At 38.3% G+C, this 22,036-nt stretch overlaps 1 protein-coding gene and 1 long non-coding RNA gene across 5 annotated transcripts in view; one reads left to right on the top strand and one right to left on the bottom strand.

The window, feature by feature from the left end:
- LOC149462708 (uncharacterized) overlaps positions 1-22,036 on the top strand; it is a 109,004-nt gene that overhangs the window by 19,565 nt on the left and 67,403 nt on the right. The window lies entirely within an intron of this gene.
- The window catches only part of LOC149462709 (LIM domain-binding protein 3-like), a 77,770-nt gene continuing 59,272 nt past the window's right edge, over positions 3,539-22,036 (bottom strand). For all 4 annotated transcript variants that reach the window (XM_089676488.1, XM_089676489.1, XM_089676490.1 and 1 more), the window contains 2 exons: positions 17,315-17,430; positions 3,539-16,537 (listed from right to left, as the gene is read on the bottom strand). In XM_089676488.1, coding sequence (XP_089532614.1) covers positions 16,448-16,537; positions 17,315-17,430 — 206 coding nt within the window. In that variant the 3' untranslated portion in view covers positions 3,539-16,447. The remainder of the gene's footprint in view (positions 16,538-17,314; positions 17,431-22,036) is intronic.

Raw genomic sequence — 22,036 nt, 5'->3', positions numbered from 1 at the left:
AGTATAAGCTTCCATTGGGGCAACTAAATAAAATGAACTTGTTGCTTCTCACTGCTTGGGCATAAGCACAGTTTGACTTTAAGGGGCCCTTCACACTGGAGTGTACAATAATGCAAGTGTTTTTGTGCATTGAAGCGTGTTAAGACATTTTATTAATTTATGAATAGGCTCTCAAAGCATGAAACAGGCTTACAGCAACAGAGTGTACCACATTGCAAGGCATGTGTGTTGTGCTGTAAGGCAGGTATGCTGGTAGCTACTGTATGTGTCCATTAGGGAGGCATTCTAAATGAACACATTTTACCATGTGTTACCATGCATTGCAGTCATGTGCAGTAAAATGAATGTTAACCCAGTGCAGATATGAGAAGTCAATCATAGGGATAAGTGTAGTTTCATATAAAACCGCAGCAGTCAAACTAAACCCTTGACAATAATGGAGCCCTCACCTCCATCCTCTGTTCACTACAAATTCTCATTTGGATTGCCCAGCATGTATTGGAAGGTCTTAGCATGTTTGTCAGATGTTGCTCCTCAATGTTCATGAGGAGATGTACTGTACATCAGGATATACATCAGGATGGTTGTTGCTTTTCAATCAGTCTAGACCAAATGCTGTCTTTATCCTTATTCAATTGCTAGAAGTCTTTGTTTGCCATTGAATAATGCACAAAGTTTGGAGTTTAAGTGATACCCTTTATTGTTAGCTGAGTTTATTAAAGATGCAAGCTATTGTGACAGTTTATATCCCTTCATCAGGCTTAATATAGGCTTTACAGAAATATATAAAACCTGAAGAATGCATCTAAGTTATCCTGAAAAGCTTTTTTAATAACCTAAAGTGGTATTGAACCCAAAAAACAAAAAATGTATAATAGTGCAACCTAACAATTGTTAGATGTGGTGGTTGCAGTTGTTTCCTTTTAAGGCTTTTTCCTTTTATTTTTGCTTAGTGATCTGGCCAGTACAGCAGACCGTACATGAATCGAAATGTAGCCGGTTCAGCAGGGATTGGCCGAATTTCAATCCATGTGTAGCCATTGTGGTTGAACAGAAGTCAATCAACTAATCGACTTCTGTTCAACCACTCTGTTGACATTTTTGCACTCGATCAGTACTGCAGGCAGTAGGCTTCAGTGCTGATCTGTGTATTCAGTCATTGTGGAAGTCTCCTCGCTGTCAGAATGCAAAAACACAGCCGGAGGATTTTCCCATCCGCCTCAAATGTGTAGATGTGGGAGTCGGGACAGTTTTTTTTTGTTCAGCCCGCTGGTTGAACTGAAAAAACTGACTCATGTATGGCAGCTGTAAGTCTGTTATTTTTCAACTTCCTTTAAAGTGGTAGTTAACCGCAGCAAAAAAAAAAGGGCCCAGGGCAATTTAAGTCATAATGTGCAGAGATGCCGTGCATACTAGCACATTATGACAGACTTATCTCTGGCTGCGAGCTGTCACTTCTGTAGGCACCTCCATCTTCCACCGGCCTTCCTTCCGTGTTCTCGGGCTTTAGCGGTGTGAATGGCTGATCCGTGAGGATGTCACTCCCACACATGCATGCGGAAGTCACTCTTTATGGCACAGGGCTCTGAAGGAGCAGCACAGGTATGTCGTTCCTTCAGAGCCATTGACATCACCTGCTGCTGCCAAAGTAAATATCCCATAAATGGTGCAAGTTTAGGAGATAATTACCGTACCTATTGGTAAGTGTTATTATTGGCTTGCCTGTAGGAAAAATTCAACCAAAGGAAGTTTACTCCCACTTTAACAGACCAAACTGTCCAGCAAAACTGGCAATTAGACAGGGTTTAGTAGTTAGAGAGGGTTGATCCAAACTATTTAACATTGACAGAGTGGCGTTTTTATTCAGTTATGGAAAACCTATAACTCAAAAGAAAACAAAAACATGTTGCTTAAAAAGTTAGCTTAGAATTTTGGAAAGCTCTGAAGATTAGACATTTTATGAGCTCTTGATCTTCTGGCTCCTACAGACATCCTCTAACAGCATTCAAAAAACAGTGCTCTGATTCTATACCCCTATAGCACTCTCTTTCCTTGTTGTACTTTCTGCTGACTTACTGACTTCCTCTTGAGGTGATATCAAACCACCCTACCTCCAGAAATGGGAACTCGATTTACAAAGATCTTTTAACAAAAAACAATGTAGGAACTTTATTTGTTTATTGCTTAAATTGGCCATCAGTACCAGACTACAAGAAACAAACGTTAAGATCCTCACTAGATGGTATCTTATTTCCACAATTCTCCACAAATACTGTACTTCTCTTCTGTCTGAGATCTCTGTTGGAGATGCCAAGTGGGACAGGGAAATATCCTACATGTATTCTGGTCCTGCTCGAAATTTACATGGTTTTGGAAGGAGGTATGAAGGATCTTACAAATATGTACGGATTTTAACCCCCCAGAGGACCCCACCTTTTTTCTTCTCCATGTCTCAGAAATTCCAGCAACTTTCAAGAAATTGGTTTCACGCCATCTTCTTAATGCCGCCAAGTCCTGCATTGCACTCAAATGGAGAGACCCTAGTCACCCTTTCATCTCGCAATGGATCTCGAAAGTTGAAGAATTGAATGAAATGGAAGTTATGATCCTTTCATCTCAAAACAAACACGAAAGTTATTTTAAAACATGGTTGCATTGAAATATGTTTATATTCTCAGATGATGGTAAAGCTCTTCTGGAGTCCAATACGGGACTGTGCCTATTTCTACCTCCCATGTAATCAGAGAAACCCTGACTCTCTTATATGTCTTATCTTTACCCCCTTCTCGCTCTCCCTCCCCTTTTTTTTTCTCAACTCCTACCTTGCCCTTACCCACCTAATTTTTACTACTTTCAAAACAAAAATGTATCTGTGTGTACATGGATGAATCTTGACTGTGGCTTTATGGAACAAGGGATGAGTGTAACAATGTTGTATTCTCGTTTATTTTGTGAACTTTTCCATTTGGATGTACTGATAATGCTACTGTTCAAATATGACACTGTTGCTTATCCATCCAGAGTGGAGATGCCCTGAGCCCTGGTTCACACTGATGCAGTGCAGAATTCGCAGCGTTTCTGTGCGAATTCCACACCGCATCACAATTGCACCCTGTTCATGCGAACCACTGCGGGTGTGTATGTTAAGTTAACAACACCCCCAAAGCGGTCTGCAAAACGCACCGCATATATGTGAACCGAGGCTGAAACTGGAAGTATGTTCCTAGTTGAATTACTAGATGAAAATAAAAACTAATTCACCTACCACATTTAAGTATTGGTAAGCTGATATATTTTATATTTTAGTTTTTGAGCTTAATTCCATTTTAATTAGCTAATTTAGCTATTTCATTAGATAAGGGCATCACTTAAACTCCAAACTTTCTGTACAATTGCTACAAAGTGGGTGGTCATTTTTTATATACTCTGCAGCATGGAGATGTTTTAGTGAATACAGGTAGGAGGATTGTGTTTGTTTTTGTGTTGAGTTGTCTTGGGTGGCTCTTGGGAAAAAAAAACACTAAAAGAGTCCAGACGATTGTACTGAGACATGTAGGCAGCAAAACTTTTATTTGTTTCCATTCAGTGTATGTCCATACAGACATTTGCTAGTGATATGTTTTTACAGGACCAAATAATTGCAAGATACATTCAGGCACTACATTAGGTATTCTTTATAGCACAGTTTTACATATAGTATAAAAGCAGGAACATGAGCTACTATTACAGTATTTTGGTGAACCTCTAATTCTAGCAAACTGGACTTTTTTGACAGCCCACATTGACTATCATCATCTTTCAATAGACTCTCGTAGACAGACTAATGAAATCTGATTTCTAATTGATGCTAATGTATTCCTATACATATTTGCACTATATTAAAGTTTAGGTAAACCCAAAATTTATTTTTCAGTATGTTTTACATCTTGTCCCTCTGTATTCAGTTTTCTTAAAGTGGAACTTTAGTCGGAAAATTAAGTCCTGCTAGATCACTTCATGCTGGCCCTTTTGCAGGTATAGCTATGTAAAACATTAAAAGCAAGTGCCTATACTGTTTAAAATCCAGTATTACACTGTCTCGCCCTGCTCTGCACATGCTCAGTTGCACTCTGTTTTTTAGCACTGCGCCGAATATGTACAGGCCAATCTGTTGACAGCCTAAAGATTTACTGCTGCTCAAGGGCTCTGGGCTTCAGCATAATGGTTGCATAATTATTAATGTAGAATGTATGTTCCTTGCTAAAGAACATTATTTTTTTTAAGTTGTTATGGGTAAAGTTCCACCTTAAGCAGTTTTTGTGAATCTTTTTCAAAGTTTCATAGCTGTAGATGCTAACTGTACTAAGTCCTTGCCTCTCAGCAGCATTTTTGTCAGCCTGCCATGCACACTCAATTGACCATTGGGCTGCTTTACAGGTGAACAGAAAGCATGCTGTCTTATATGAACAGAAGACAAATTATTAGGCAGTTCATTGGTCAAATTAACCACTTGCCCTCCAGAGGAATTACCCCTTCCTGACCAGCCCATTTTTTGCAATATGGCGCTGCGTTACTTTAACTAACAATTGCATGGTCTTGCAATACTTTACATAAATAAAACGTATGTCCTTTTTTTTTTCTCTCGGTGGTATTTGATCACCTGTGTGTTTTTTATTTTTTGTACTATAAACAAAAAAAGACCGACAATTTTGAAAAAGAGAACAATATTTTTGACTTTTTGCTACAAAACAGCCAGTAAAATAAAATTTAAAAAATCAAATTTCTTCATAAATTGAGGCCAAAATGTATTCTGCTACATGTCTTTACTAAAAAAAAATCCCAATACATGTAACTTAATTGGTTTACATGAAAGTTATAGCATCTACAAATGATGGTGTATATATACTGGAATTTGTTTTACATTTTTTTTATACTAGTAATGCTGGCGATTAGCGACTTATAGCGGGACTGCGGCGGGCATGCTGACACTGGGGGGAACTGACTAACTGCCATGGACACTAATACAGTGATCAGTGCTAATAAAAAGCACTGACACTGTACTAATGACACTGGGAAGGAAGAGGTTAACATCTGGGTCAATCAAAGGGTTAACTGTGTGCTGTGTTCTGTTTTACTGTGTGTGCTGTGTGTGTTTTACTTGGGAAACATGCTGCTGTGTTTTTCTCTGCTGTGCAGAGAAATATACAACAGCATGTGAATGCTGGCAGGAGAGAGACCTGTGTTGTTTACACAGAGGTCTCTCCCCTGTCAGTGTTACTTGGTGATCGCCAGGTGTTGGCGGGGAATCTCCAGCCGGGACCCGATGATCAACAACAATGGCAGCACGGGATAGGGTGGCGCATATGCGCCCCCTACCCCAAAATGCTAAATCACACATATATGTGATTTTGTGAAGCCCTGCTGCTTTGTAGCAGTAGTTCTGCTATAGGGCGGTAGGGAAGCCATTAAGGTAAGCATGGCAGGCTGTCAACACTTCTGCTAATTTGGAGGCAGTGGCTTAGGGTTATCAGCCTGCAAGTGCTGGTACTAACAGGATCTCCAGCCAAGAAATTTTGCAACAGGTTTGCTGAAGAAAACTGTACACAGGCATGATGCAAGACATATCGAAAACAGATTATAGGTTTACATATACTTTAAATACAACTCTTTTACAAATTGCACAAAATAAGATCAACAGGTGGAGAACCAAGATTATCAGTAGGGTCCAAATATCTTTCAATTTATTGAGGTCAGAGAATTAAAAACAAACATATTATTGATTTCTTTATTTAGGTTCTAGATATTAGACTGGTGGTAGATGGGTAGGTATGGCCCTAAATAACAAACACAAAGGTGTCTGGTCTTTCAATGGATTACCTGAGCAATGGGACCTACAGGAGTACTTTGGTCCTTTTCTCTGTTCTGTAACTGAAGAAAAGAGCAGGCCCATTTCCAATGAGATTTTCCAACAAGTTAGGAATTTCCCCAATGCAACAGCTACTGTATCTCCAGTTGTAAGCAATGCTCAAAATTTGGAGCTTTTCTTTGTATTTATGTGCCTGTTTATAGCCACCTTTAATCATGGCTTATTAATAATACAACTTGCCTAAAGAAACAGTAAATAAATCATATTGTAGGTTGTTTGCTAAATGAAAAGCACATACAATTTGGATTTCCAACAGCTATTGACGGATTCTGTGCAAAATTATAATACAGTTATTACAATTATGATACAATAATTCTCAATGCAACTTACATTTGTGCTAATATCAATGGCAACGTGAATGTTCCTCTTTAAAGCAAAATACAAAATAACAAGCCTCTGTGTACAAACTAAATAGTTCAATGTAGCAAAGCAATTTTATTTCACATTTACGTGACCTTGTTCAAATATAAAACCCTTAAAGCTAGCATAAGTTAAATGCCCTCCTGCGGATCATGGGGGCTTCAGTACCACGTTGGAATTCTGGTATGCCCTCTTGCTAGCTTTGCACCTGTTGGTAGCCCATAAAGTTGTTAACATTGCAAAAAGGGATGCAGAAGGGTTCCTCCAGCTTCAAATTGAAGCTGAAAAATACAACCTACATATTGAGCCACTATGATCTGTGGATGCTAAGGGGGGCATTTAGTAAGTTAACAAAAAAAAAAAAAAAGTGTTTTCCATGCACCTCTCAGTATCTGCTTCTATAGTATGATGGCCTTATTGGTTTTACATTGACAGTTTTATTTTAGATTGTGATGTTAAAAATATCAGCATGTTCTTTATTGTTATCAAAGGCAGTGTTGGCAAGTCTGATAAATCTGCCAGCTGTGCAAAAGCAGAGTAACTTATAACAAGCAAGCATATCAGATTGTTCTAAAAAGATCAAAAACGTCTGCAATCAGTTACTGCATATCTGCAAAATGTTACATCACCCAAATGAAAGCATTCTTGGGCTTATTTAAAACTTAACTCCAGTCAGATAAAAAAGTCAAGAAATGCAGTTATTTATGCATTAAAAAGATCAAATATATATTTTTAGTTTGAATTTTGAATTTGAATTGGTATCAGCCTTCTGTTATCTCCTGTACAGCAGGATCCTAAGTAGCCAATCAGGACTGCTGCATGTATATTTGCTGAAAAGGGACATGCTCAGAGGAGGAGAGAGTAGAGTAAGCAAAGGGGTGAGCTCATTGGTTTGCTGCTGCTGCCTTATTGTCCAGTTACTGGTTTTAGGGAAATGACAGTGACCTGTACTACTTACAGTAGTAAAGAAAAATCAGGATGCCAACCTAGCTCTGCTGTCTGGCAGAACTGCGAAAACCTCAAAACTGGATGGACAGAATTGCAAATACTTGGCAGGCAGAACTGGACCTGTAAAGGTGTTTTAACTGTGTATTTAGTTGATTGGAGTTTAGTTTTAATGACTTTGCAAGGATCACTAATGTGCAGTAACCTAGCCTAACAAATCACTCATCTTTTAGGAATTCAATGGTAACATGTAAAATCTGTGCTCTGGTTATTTTGTTTACTGCATACATACTATACTAATTCATATGTATATATTACATGGTTTTCAATAAATATTCCATTAAAGAGCAGCTCCTCCCAAAGCCTATCAGTTTTGCACAGTTGGTAACACACTGAGCCACAAGCCAGCTTTTCAGTAACTTCACTGGGATGATGGCACCATCCATCTCTGAAACTCCAGCAGTGATAATGGTGCCATCAGAATACTCTGCAGTTCCAGTGGCAACATGGCACCAGCAGTTGTCCCAACTGCCCCATCCATTAAAAAAACAGCTAATGGTATCACACTTCCCAGATAGATTCCCATAATGCAGAATATACAGGTATGTGGGATCCATTTGCAACAGAGTGACACCTTCTTTTTGGCCAGAGGTGCATTAAGAGATGCAAGTTGCCCACACAAAACTGACAGTGGGAGCTAGTCTTTAATCACATTCTTTCAAGTTAAAGTATTCTCAGTATTAACATCTACCCTTAACGAGCACCAGAAAATCGGTGACCATTTTTTCTGTAGGATTAAATGCTAGCATAGCTCAAGCACTTAAATGCCTTTCTTTTAAAGCGGGCTGCTACCAAAAAATCTGAATCCAGAAAGTGAACAAAATCTTTGTACTCCTCTGAGTATGTAATGGATAGAGAATATTTGCATTGTGTGTTTTTTGTTTTGTTTTTTCTGTTTCACATGTTTCAAGTAGCAACCCATACATTACATTTAAATATTCCTATTGAACCCCCTAAAAATATAATAAATAACAACATCGCTAGCTATTGTTTATATGCAACAATACTCTAAAAAAAAAGTGAAGTAACTGAGGTTTGAGTTGCAGCAGAGCTGTTTTTCAGCACACTGATGGCTCAAACAACTTACATCCTAATCTAAAAACAATACAGAATTTCATAGGTCCTTGAGTCCTTAAACAGATACCTATCTCTTTCTGCATACTAAGTCTGGACTCTGCAGTTGAATTCTTGAGGACTATTCTTTGTGGTCACTGTCCTGGAATTGTCTGAGTGCTCCATTTATTGCTCCCAAACACAGCATGTAAAATCTTTTACTGTGAAGTCTACTGTGCTATAAAGTGTCTAATGTAATATATTGCAGCTTATCAGTCCTTAAAGTGATTGTAAACTCATGATTTTTTAAAAATAACAACCATGTCATACTTACCTGCTCTGTGCAATGGTTTTGCACAGAGCAGTCCCTATCCTTATCTTCTCAGGTCCCCTGCAGGCACTCCTGGCTCCTCCTCCCACTGAGTGCTCTCCATAGCAAGCCACATGCTAAGGGGGCATTCGTGTGTGCTCGCTCCTGAACAGACTCTGTTTATACATTGACACTGAAAGCTTGGCTCGCCCCTGCCCTCACACTCCCTCTTCACTGCTTGGCTGTCTCTGAACCTATGAGGAGGGAGAGAGCCAAGAGAACCTCCGCTCCCGTGCACAGTGCTGGATCGAGATTGGGCTCAGGTAAGTATAAGGGGGGGTCTGGGGGGGGACTTGCATTCAGAAGGTTTTTTACCTTAATGCAGAGAATGCATTAAGGTGGAAAAAACTTTCAGCCTTTAGGACCACTTTAAATGCAGTGGCTACATTAGCTTTTATTATTTACTTTTTTTTACCTTTTTGTCACCTGGTATTCCTGTAAATAACACACATCAGGATTGATTTACTAAAACTGGAGAGTACAGCTGTGCATGGTAGCCAATCAGCTGCTAACTTCAGCTTGTTCAATAAGCTTTGACAAAAAACCTGGAAGCTGATTGGCTTCTCTGCAGAGCTACACCAAACTTTGCACTCTCCAGTTTTCCATCATGTCTTTTTGTGACTAATGTATCTAGGGAAGGAGCTATAGTTTTTGCACAGGCTGGATGTGTCTGCCTTTATTTATCTCCATAACATAGTGGATTGATGGGACTAGCAGTTTACATAAGAAAGATAAGGATAATTGTACAAGAACACTGCATTTCTATCAAAATCAACAAGTATTTTCTGTACTGGTATGTTCTTAGCCTGAAAAAAAGAAAACCAATGCAACCACCACAATGAAAAACAGGTAAGCTGCAATATAGTTGATTTTTGTTTTTAGGTTTATTCTGTTAATAAATTCTAGAAAAACCTTGGACATTGAATAGAGTAGGAGTGCTCAGACAGCCCATACCATGACGACAGGCTCAGGAGTATAACTACTTAGCAGAATGCTTATGAACTTTATCCCAACAGATCTTGACAAAATTTTCTGTCTTTGGAATCCATAGACTCTCACAGTATTTTAAAATACTGAAGGTAGTTTTAATATTGACAGTGTATGGATCGCAAAACCTCCAAACAAAATTGTGTCACGTTCTTGTTGTAGCACACAATACTAGTGCATTTTGCTGGGAGTGCATTGGGTTAATCTGGGACTTACAGTCAGCTGTGTTCATATTTTTGTCAGGAACTGCTTAGAACGTAAGCAGTTTATGAGTCAGGGAGTCTACTTCTTTCTGTTTTTCTTGTAGTAAGCCCTCCATCTCAGTTTTCTTCTGCAGAGAGTCTGGGACTGGGTGGAGGAGCATAGATGTCAACTCCGGAGTCTTCATCTTCATCCATATAGATCTGGAACAGAAGCTGCTGGAGGATCAAAGAATGGAACATGATCTTCAGAACCAGTTGTCCCATCTTACCGAGGAGAACCAGAAGTTCTTAGGTCAACTGGCTGAGACCAATCCCAGGGAGAATGTGCAGCAGGGGAGGAACGGGATTTGATGCTGAAGCTGAAGGTTGTGGTGGACAGACAAAGAGATGAGATTCGGTCGCTAACACCTGAGAACCATCAGAAGAACAATGACACAGAAGCCCTCCAGGAGCAAATGAATCAGGTTATGAATGTGAATGAAGATCTCCGCCGTAAAGTGTCTGTGGTGAACGCCCAGCTGAAGAGCTCCCTGCAGAAGAAAACTGAACTGGAGGGTGTGCTACAAGAAAAACAGAAAGAAGTAGACTCCCTGACTCATAAACTGCTTACGTCCCAAGCAGTTCCTGACATAAATATGCATTGAATTAATGTGTTCTATGCAGAATACACTCAGAGTATATATACATATTGGGGTTCATTTACTAAAACTGGAGATTGCAACATCTGGTGTAGCTCTGCACAGAAACTTCCAGTTTTTTTATTGTTAAAGCTTAATTGAACAAGGTGAAGTTAGAAGCTGATTGGCTGCCATTCACAGTTGCACCAAATTTTGCACTCTATAGTTTTAGTAAATCAACCACATAGTATGTATCTTCCACTGACTGGTACATATGTAGACCTATGACTAGCCCCTGCACTACATTTTGTAATATCTTTATGGTTTTAAACTTAATTGCTCTGTGCTGGTCTACGTTATGTGTATGTGCCCAGCAAGGGCTTGGTGTGACAGAACTGCATGCAGTCAAGCCACAGAAGACAAAATTACCCTTTGGGTCCTAATCACAAAGAAAAGATAAAAGTGGTAGATATTTGGGTTTTATATTATAACTGTGTTTATTTCATGCCAGTTCCTGGAGATCTTTTTTAAAGAGGACCTATTGAGCTGTACTAAATATGTAGGTCCTATTTGTACAAGTAGTGTATCCAGATAAACCTTTGTCTAGTGCATATAGATATATGCAGGGATCAACATATTATGTAGTTGTGCAAGTCTATAGTTTGTGCTCTTGTAAACACAAGCAATTTTTCAAAAATACTGGATATCTTTAATACAAATAGCCATTATCTGGCAACTTTCAATGCAACGACAAGTAAACAATCTAAATAGATGTGTGTATATTAGCCTAAAACCCAACATGGCTTTAATTGGGCCAACCACTTTATTAGTCATCATTTGTTACCAATAACATGCAGTGCAGACCATTGGAACAAGTCTATGAGATCAAGGCACAAATACATTAAACTCTTATGTGTTGGAACATAGAGCTAAACAAAAGTAAAATGAAACATCAACATACATTTGTCCATGGCCCAGGTTTGAACAAGTATGCATAGTTTGTACACAATTTGTACATTATAAGCATAACTTTGTGTTAGATCACCTGATCCTTTTAACAGCAATATTTAGAAGTGCTAAAACCCATGTGAGACACTAAATTAAAACTGCAATAATGACTGGGCCCATTGAGGTTTAATTAATTCTCAAGATTATTGCACATCTAATTTTTTTTTTTTTTATCAAACTTTAAACCAAGGTATAGAATATTCACACACTAATAAATAAATCTCAATATTTTATCATAAAATAACTACTGACTTTAAAATTGAAATTCTGGTTATTTTTTTCTATTTTTATATAAATATTTTTATATTTCACAAAAAACATATTTTGTTTAATATTAGTTGCAGAAACAGTAGAAAATATTAGGTAAAGAAGTATAGCTAGTCATTTTAGCTACATATATCATTTGTTTTTAATTTTCCACAAACTTCTTTTAAATACTACTATTAAATATATATATATATATATATATATATATATATATATATATATATATATATATATATAAAATGTTCCTTATCAACACACGTTAAAAGGCACACATGTTATTTTGTAAAGTCAGCATAAATGTACTTGAATATGCTTTTCGTTTCTATTGCTTTTTATCCCATTACTATAAGAATGCTGTAAATGTATAAGCTTCATATATTACAAAGTAAAAAAAAAAAAGTAAGCAAAACTACTTAACATGGGCAATTAGGTAAGTATAATATAAATTAATTTTTATTATTAAAGCATTTACCTTGCAAACTATGCTTATGCTAAAAGCGTTGTATTCGCATTAGGGATAAGCATGGGTTTTTTCCAAACTTAGGTTCGGACCGAAACGAGAAGCAAGCTATGACAAAGAGGTGGGGATGCTCGTCACATCCATGACCTAATATGGCCGAATGGCCTTATTTGGTTATTGGCATCATTGTTTGAGGCTGATTGGGAGGTGATCTGGCAGGAGTGACCACTTGAATCCAGGTTTGGTCTGAATATGCGTTCGGACCAAACCCTTGTTCACCCCTGTAAGCATAGTATGCTATGTAGCCTGTATACCATACTTATCAGATTCAAATGTTTTAGAAGTGCCAATCAACTATTCTAGATTTTAATTTCTTTGAGGACTTTTGGCCAGGTTTAAGGTGTAACATACTTTGTCTCCTAATTCAGCGGGAGACTGTTGACAAGAACGCTATACTGACAAAATATGCTTATCTAACTTCTAATAATTCTGTAAATACACTCATGCTAAAGCATCATAGAAAAGATACATCCACACGCTACAGTATTTTACTAAATCAAGATTAGCTAGGCCAGCTTTGATACAACACAGCTTTCAAGTCCTTAGCCTCTACTGGACTTTTTTCATTAGTATTCTGCATTATTTACTATTCTATGACTAGGCCATAGAAAATCTGATAATATCAGAGCAGGAAAATTATGCAAACATTGTGTAAGCCACGCTGCCTATATTTGACACATGTATGGTCAAGGTGCATAGTGCTATGTAACTTGCCTTGCTTTGCAGTTTTGCAACTATGAAAAAATGGTTTAAAGCACGTTGAAGCAGTATTAAACCTAAAAACAATTTAATAAATTGCAGCTTTCTAATTATTATATTTGGTGACTGCTTTTGTTTTATTTTTTAGGGTTTTTTTCTTTATTTTCACCTGGTGATCCAGCCAGTAAGTCTTTTATTTTTCAACTTGCTTTAATAGACCAAGCTGTCCAGACAAAGTAGCAGTTAGAGACTTGGGACAAAGCATTTAACACTGACAGGCTTGCTTACAATGGGCAGCATTGTTCAATAATCTAAAACCTTTATCCCAAAAGAAAAAAAAAATGTTGCAGTAACTGCCTATAAAATGTTAGCTGGAGTTCAGCCATAGTTTGTTAGCCAAGTCCATCTTCTGTAAACCTGCCAGTCTAACACTACCCTCCCCCAAGAATGACAATGTCCTGTCTAAAGGTGTCTGCTTTACTACTTAATCCAGGATGCAGACACCCTAAAACAGGAGATGTGTTACTAGCAGGATCACCAGGTGAAATAAAGCACAAAAAAAGCTAAAAAAGAAAACGAATGCAGTTGCCACATCTAAGGATTGGTAAGCTGCCATATATTAAATTTTTTGGGGGGTTAAATACTGCTTTAATGTGAATAATCTAATAGCATGTGACTGTGCCAGCATACCTACACAAGATTTTTCACCCTATATCTTTACTTAGTTTTTCACCCATCTCTGGCCCGACTCTGTCATACCATTAAAAACAAAATCTACACTTTACCGTTAACTATCATTTATTAGTGTTCATATTCATTAATGAACCTATCCCCTACCCTTGCAAGACATAAAGCCCTACACAGCAGCACATACATTTCCACCGCTTTGCTACCTTTATGTAATGAGAGATATCTCCTAGATTTTAAGCTCCCAGGATCAGGGCCCTCCTATCCCTCTTGTATTGAACTGTATTGTTACTGTATTGTCTCCCTTTATATTGTAAAACACTGAGCAGACTGTTGGCGCTATATAAATCCTGTATAATAATAATAATAATTTGGCTCATTCTCTTATGGGGAGCATGTGATTCACTCCTTTTCCTCCCATGGGACATCACCATTGCTTGATTACTGGCTGCTCAAGGATCCATTGGTGTTGGATATAGGGAGAAAGTATTTTAGTGCTTTGTAAGTTCCAGTTCAGCAGTTTGTGGCTTACACAGGCATAGCAGAGGAGTAAAAAGGGGTTAGGTATGTGCAGCCGAAGAAGCTGGTTGGTGAGGAATTCCATTGCTTTGCACTTCATGGACCAACTACAGGTTCTCTTTCAAGGAAACTTGCACTGAGGAAAACTTGGGGCTGCCATTGAAATCTGACAGTTTTCTTCTATCTGTCTAACTTCAGTGCTTTGAAACGCTGACCCGCCAAAACAAGCAAGCAGCAAGCAAAGTCAGCACATTTATTCTGGGTTATTCGGTCAAAGTATTGAAATCATTGGTTAAGCATTATGCGGCACAACATACATTTTCAGTATAGGTCTGCGATGAACATAGATTTTTGTTCATTATATGTTTTCCTACAAGAGAATGTGCCGTTACTTCCATTCACCATCTTTAGATCACTCTCAGAATCTACAGCATTTAACTGGAGAGATACTGGAATCACATTATCCCTCACTGTTGTTTTGTTTCACAAGCTGACATCTGCTAGTGAGAAGCTGCAGAATTATGAGAGATTGGTAAGCAGAATCAGGAGAAAGATGGCACCTCTTATTCTGAAATCAGGAAGATGGAGGGGGCCTATTGCAAATTTTTATAATTGCTTAAAATCTGTAAAAATGTGACATAACTTGAAATAAATGGTCTATTATTTTTTTAAAACACACCACACTGGATCCATGCTTCAACTGTATAGTATTCAACCTATTTACATAGGAAATCTTTATGAACTGTAAACATCGCATTTACTGCCAACCTAGCTTTCATGCACTGAAAAGGGGAATAACTAGAATTGCATATGTAAAAATGATTGTTAAAGTTTAATTTTATTGGCTCCTATCATGATAATCATTTTTTTTTACGTTTTGCATTTGCTGCAACCTCAGCTAACTGGACAAATTATCACAAATGTGAGTGTACCTTCTCATGCTTTGTATTAACCAACTTGGTAAGCCTAGAAGGAAAATAAAACTTTGTAAAGCAGGGGCTTTGTAAAAAAAATGAATATATCTGAAGCATGTCTTTCTGCAAAGCTCTATATGCTGTAAATGAGAAGAGAATCTGTGCTGTATTGTCTATTAATACTACTAGTAAAAATAGCAAAATGTTTTTTTTTTCCTTTTTTTATTTTTTTTCACTTAAGCGATGGTTTGGGACTACTCTGTTCTGGCGACTAGACTATGTATTGCCCAATCCCTCTATGCTTAGAAAGGTGCCGGGGGACCATGATATAAACAGTAGAGCAGCACTTCCTTTTTTGGCAAAGATGCACTTCATTTATTTTAAAACACTATCCACGGCGGCTCTAAAAATACCATACATCTGGTTGCTTGGCACTCTGCTTATTTTTCTGCTAGCTCTGTGTTCAATCTCCCATCAGCATCATTCGAACAATGACTTTTCCATGTACTTTTACAAAACTGCTCTAGAACTGTATGTTTAATAAACCCCTTTGGCGTCAAGGAGGTAACTTTTCCCACAGCCGTAAATTCAGATCAGGCAGTGGATATGTACACAATGCGTTCTAATGTTTTAGAAACAGTGTTAACACATTTTATATTGCTGCTCTGTCATTTCCAAACGTGACAACTCAGGAGGCTAATTTAATTCTGAAAGTGGTGTTTGATGTATCATTAGTGTAAACGATGGCCTAGACTAAGTCTCGAGTTTGAAGCTTAAGTAATCAGCATTAAAACATTCAATCATTTTCCACAATTTCAGTATCATTTAATACCTGTCACTGAAACCTAAAGTTCTGATGACTTTTCCAGAGACCACAGGATATTTGATGAGTCTAGCAGAAGATTCAATTTCTGTCAAACCTCAAAGACAGTTAATAATCCAGTAGTGATCAGTAAAAACTGCAAGGCATTTTTCCATGTGCCCATTTATTTATACTGACTAACACTACACATATGGTTTATACCCATCTGCTAGAGGTCTTGGTGTATATTTTAACAAATCTTTCCTAATTAAAAAAACAAACCAAAAAAAAAAAATCACACTCAGGCACAGCAACAAAGTTAGCTGTCAAATATTACACTTTTCATAGATTTCTTAAACCAAACATTTTCATTGTACTCTGTTGTACGATGGTATTGCTTTTTTAGATTGATAAAACTGATTTAACTGCATCATCATTTGCAGTGTTGGAAATATGCAAAAATTTGTGTTGACCAGTAGGTTGGCTTTTCTCTTAACCGTTTGCCTCCAGCAAAAGAGCCAGTGGTGTTTCTTACACATTGATGGCGTGGGCATGCTTCTTGCAAAGAGGCTTGTCCTTTTTAGAGTAAAAGGGTTGGCCCTCCAGATTCACATGACAAACCTGTAACCCAAAATGTTTATGTTACTTGGTATGTTTTTAAAGACTGTTTCAATACTTTAACATGTATAAATAAAGTGTTACTAAACTCAGGACTCTACATTCACTATAACTGGTCTCCCACAGTACACGGAACATAGAAATGCAATTATTTTAGTAAATATAAACTGCTACATACCATTTCTCATCAGCAGTATATAGCAGCCTTGTAACTATTTTGTAGGAGATTTCATTCTCCTCTGTCTGCCCTATGAGGCTGCATGACCCCTGCTCCTCTGTCTGGACAGCGCTGATTGGCCCTGTGATGATCACATGCAGCCCCCCCCCAGAAAAAAAAAGAACTCTCTAGCAATACACACCAAACAGAGCGTGTGCAGATTTGCCACTGCTGCTCTAACTATGGCAGATAGATTGGGAGCAGTAAAATAAGGGGAAGATCAGTGATGACAGGATTAACCAGCTTTTTTTTTTACACAATGTGGAGGATTAACCCCTTAGGATTCACAGTGAATATAACAAGCATGCTTTTACTACATATACAGACTGATTTTACTGTTGTGGGTTTAGTAACACTTTAAAGTTATTAGCTAATTAATTACAGCCTGGACTGTACATTTCATCTATTGTAATGGGCCTCATATGGCAAAGCATTAAAACAGGACAAGGTAGAAAAAATATGCTACTTTATTTTTACTATTGCAGGTTTTTTTTTGTTTGCACATTCTGATAGCTGACAAGATTATAACAAGATATGATGGGCATGTGGAAAGTGATACTCACAGCACAGATGAAACAAGTATCATGCCAGGTGTGGCCAAGGGCTTCAATAAACTTGTCTCCAGCTTCAACAGGAAAATCACATCCATGGCATTTTGTACTGAACAAAGCAACATAATCTGCAAAGCAAATAAGTGTGCTATGAGTTGGTTGATCTGTAACTTATGGTATGGGTATGATCTCAAACGTCTCCTGTTCAGAGCTGTGTTAGGATCTTTCTCATGTACAAACACTACCTTATTTATCCTTATTGAAAGTTCATGGTAGGTACCTGGTAGAAAACTGAGGTAATCACTTCCCAGAAGTTACTTGCTATTTCTTAGACAAGTGGAAATAAAGTGCTTAGTACTTTCACGTAAAAGCTTCCAATGTATACAGTTTTTTAGTGAAACAAAAGTGTCAAGCCTGCTGCAGTGCAGGTAATGACATCATTTACATTTTATTCAGGTTGGAACTGGATAAATCTCTAGTTTCTAAAGGGAAGGATAATTCCTGCATTCTATGACCAGTTGGATGCATTGCAATGCATTGTATACTGTGACAGTACTAGGCCTTGAAACTGAGCGAGTATGGACAGACGACGCATAAGATTCTCAAGATTCTCAACAGCTTGAGGGGCTCCAGAGTATTGTGTCTGGAGACAAGAAGACTGAGGTTTCAATGTTCTCAGGGTTTTGTAATCCTGGATTGGGGTCTGGAGCTTGGAGACTTTCCAAGAGATTTGGGTGAGTCTTCAATGAGCAAGTCTGGTTGACTTGGAGAGCTAACGCAACTAAGCGATTCCAGGGGACTGAAGGAGTCTATGAGTCTCTGTAAAGAACCTGGGGTGCCAGGAGATCCCCTAATGAGAGGTCAGGGAGTGGGCCCATGCAGCTGGGTGCTATAACTAAAGGCTGGGTGAACCAGACAAACTCAGTTGGGAGAGATGGATCTGAAGGATCTTGACAAGAGCAGTGGAGCTGGTGAAGTGAAAGTCAGGTGGCTTGACATTTTTGTTACCTTTTTTTGATTGTGAAAATATCCTTCGTGGGTAAATATTTTTGTGACTTTTACTTTTGTATTGTTTAATAAAAGTGGGTTGGCAAGCCCTTAACTACAGTTAGAACTGGCATGGACTCCCTGAAACACATCTATCACTAACCTAAATAACCTCCATATCACAATAGTCATAGCCAGCATTTGTGGGAATACATACATGGTAAATGTCCAGAATGCCCTTTGGGTACTCATATGATCATCAGCTGCTCTGTCTTCAAATCATAAATTATGCACAGTCCTTGTTTTCCCATCCCTCTGACATATAGTACCATGTAATATGAATGTATAAAGACTCAGGTCCATGCTCAGCAAGATTATGTCCATCTGATTTGCAGCACTGCACACTAGTGACGCTAGTCTCTAGCTTCTGATTGATAGTTTGCAGTAGACACTCAGAAGCTGCAAATGGGGCTTCACTACTACGCCCTGTTGACATTTCAGCAGTACATTGCTAGAGTCGTTGGTATGGGGTTCTGCCAAGCACACCATCAAGTGTACAATGTGCATGTTGGAGGACAGCGGAGACATCAGGGAGCATTGACCAGATTCTTTTACAGGTATTTTACCCCTGTGTAACTCCAAAATCATCTAGCAGTGTTCACTGCTAGATTGCTAGGCTGATATGTGTTTTGAAATGTTAACTCCAAACACTTGGCTGTTGCTTGAGTTTCCACATTAGAATCTACATTGGTGAACTACATTATTTTCTGCACATACAGTTCTTTATATAGTTTCTTTTTTTTTAACCTTTGTTTGTGCCATCGAACAAATAACTAGTATGATTCATATGGTGGTCCTTTTTATCACTCTAGCTGAATGAAAGCAATGTTCAACTCCACTGACTGATATCTCCTCTTTTTGCCACATAAAGGCAAGCAAGTACATTCTGCCAAAAAATTTTTCCTCTGTGCTTAATAAGTAATACGTTGTTTTGCCCCAATGTTTCTTAATTCTTACACTATATATGCTACTTTCACATAACTGAAAGCTATGAAAGCTTTTCATAACTGCTTTAGCTCCATCTGTGTGATAATGCAACTGGACACAAGACTGATGTCTTGGCCCGCAGGAATTGCTGACTGATTGTAGGCTGAGATTTTTTTTTCTTACTACTGGCCAGTACCTCAGTGACCTCATGCGGACATTTTAGCAACATTATAGAGGTTGTCAGGCTGCATGCAGGCCAGGGTCAGTAACAGCCTAGCAATCTGTCAATCATAGCTTGCAGCTCTGTCCCCCACTGGATGGTCATTATGTTTTTGCCTCCCATATGCAGGGTCCACTTGTGGATTGCCATGCACACCCATTGGCCTGACTTTGGAGGTAATTTTCTGGTAATAATGTATTGTATATTAATATCTTTGAAGACAGAAGGTAGAGTTATAGCCTCTTGTCATCATCAGCTATTTCAGTTGTGCTAAGGGGAAGGCCCTCAGTTACAGTACTCAATGGGATTGAATTACTAAGGGCTAGTTGGCTGTTTGTGGCATTTTGCAAAGGATGTTTCACTTTGCAAAGGCATTTCCCCTTAGCTTTGTGATTGTGGCGAAAGTCCAATTTGCAAAGAATGCCCAGGTGCAAGGAAAATAATTAAAAAATATATTTTTGCTTGCACATTATTGGATTAGTCAACAGGACCTTCCCTCATTCAATAAGCTAATGCAAAATTCCCTTGCAAAGTGAACAACCTATCTGCCTTTATTAAATTAACCCCAATGTGCTATCATAGTAGTGACTCTTCCCTTATCAGATGGTTTAGGCCAACATTTTAATCATTTATACAAAATGAGCCACAAAGCAAAATGTTTTTTTTTTCTTTGATAGAAGAAGGAAGGGGTTAGAAATTCTGCCGAGTTTATATTCCTGCACATGCACCCATTTTGGAGTTTTCCCCTCATTTCCTATCCTAGATGAAGGGTGTCAGATGAGGAAGTGAAGGAAAGTCTCCCCACTGGGGACACAGACCACATTTAAAACCTGTTGAAGGTTCTTATCCTGACCTGCTCCGCGGGGGCAGCTGATTACCACAGGTTCTTCTCCCAAATTTGTGCAGAATCACAAACAACAACAAATAGCAACAACCACTTACTCAATCTCAATGATCAGTCTAGGAGGTTGTCTTTTGAGATTTATTGCTGAATAACTTGGATGGGGTGAAGGGAGATATGGGATACTCAAGCAACACTGTGCAGTAACAGGGGGATGCTCTTCAGTATATCTATGCTTTTTAGGACAGTCTTTACAGCAGGAGCTAAGAGAATGGCCAGTACCAGGACTTTTTAGGAATGGTTCCAGTCAAAGCAACCACTGGTTCTTGTGCACAAGATAAACAACGAACAGTCACTAGGATCCTAGACTCAGGTTTGCACTCAAAATGACCCTGTTTAACTGGATGCCTCCTTCCAATATCAGCCAGACATTCGCCAGTGAGCTTTCCAAACTAAAGTCCCAGTGAAATCCCTGGTTAGTTCCAAAGATTCTCAAAAGTAGACCTCCCAGCATTGATCTAGCTGGGCCTTTGGTGAGCACATGCAGAATTTCAACTGAGCTACCCAGAAGGACAGCAGCCCTTCAGGCTGTGAACTTCTCCTGCTGGACAAGAACAGTTCTGCTCCAGACTATTTATGCACTCCTTGGCCACCTCCCCCAGGGATTGGCTGGGACAACATACATTTTCAGGCTGCTGATTTGCTTTTTCCAGCCCATTCTACAATCCTCCAGAGGACAGGGTGAAACAATCAAAACCTGGAGCTAGTGAAATCCAGAACAGCCCAAATCAATCAGAAACTGCTCCACCAACTACATAGGAGCCAAAAGAGCTACATTTTTCTAATCATTCTAGCAACTTATCTAGAAGGGTGCTACACATCTAAAACAAACAAAAAGTGTTTCTTTAAAGTATTAGAAATATGGAATTGTTAATTCTATACAGTGAAAAAAAAATCCATGCTAGGGGGTGTTTCTCTTCAGTGTGATTTTTATTCCTATAGGGTAAATATAGGAATGTTTGAGGGTCAGTGTGGGGAAAGTGTGTAACAGTATTTTGTTTTGTGCAGGGATAGGGTTTAGGAATAGTTTAAGGAAGGGATAAGTTTTGCATACTAATGACGTGGGTGGATGTGGGTTTTGTGTATGAAGTTGATAAGTAAATGCAAGAAAGGAGTGGGGCAGGCTTTGTGAATTTGTTATGTTGTCCAGAGATGGTATTTGGTGAGAGGTTTTGAAAGGTGGGTGGGTTATGGAACAGTATGATTAGTGTTAAGGTGTACTACAAATGTTGTTTTATTCTATAGGGGAATGGGGTGCAAATGTCATATTTAAGTGTTATTTATATATATATATATATATATATATATATATATATATAAAAAAGGGTATCTTTTGTATTGGAAAAATGTTGAATTTGAAATTTTTTATTTTTTTTATTTTGTGGATAAACTCATGTGAAAGTTATTTTTTTATCTCTTAATACTTTTAAACAATAACATTAAAAATAGGAATATAGGTGCCGAAAAAATGCATTGCAACAATGTTCAAATGCGAATTATCATCTTCCTTTTAAAGATAAGTTCACCTTTGGAACATGTTACATGTTCTACCCGTAATTCGGTTGAAACTTGTAACATCTTCCAGCCCCAGTCTCCTCTCCCCTTGATATCCCTTTCCTAGGACAGTGGAGGGGGGATC

This window comes from Staurois parvus, unplaced genomic scaffold, assembly GCF_062004578.1.
Source record: "Staurois parvus isolate SC_StPar_1 unplaced genomic scaffold, SC_StPar_1.0 ptg000170l, whole genome shotgun sequence".
In the NCBI taxonomy this organism is placed as follows: Eukaryota; Metazoa; Chordata; class Amphibia; order Anura; family Ranidae; genus Staurois; species Staurois parvus.
This window is presented reverse-complemented; position numbering and strand designations above follow the sequence as displayed.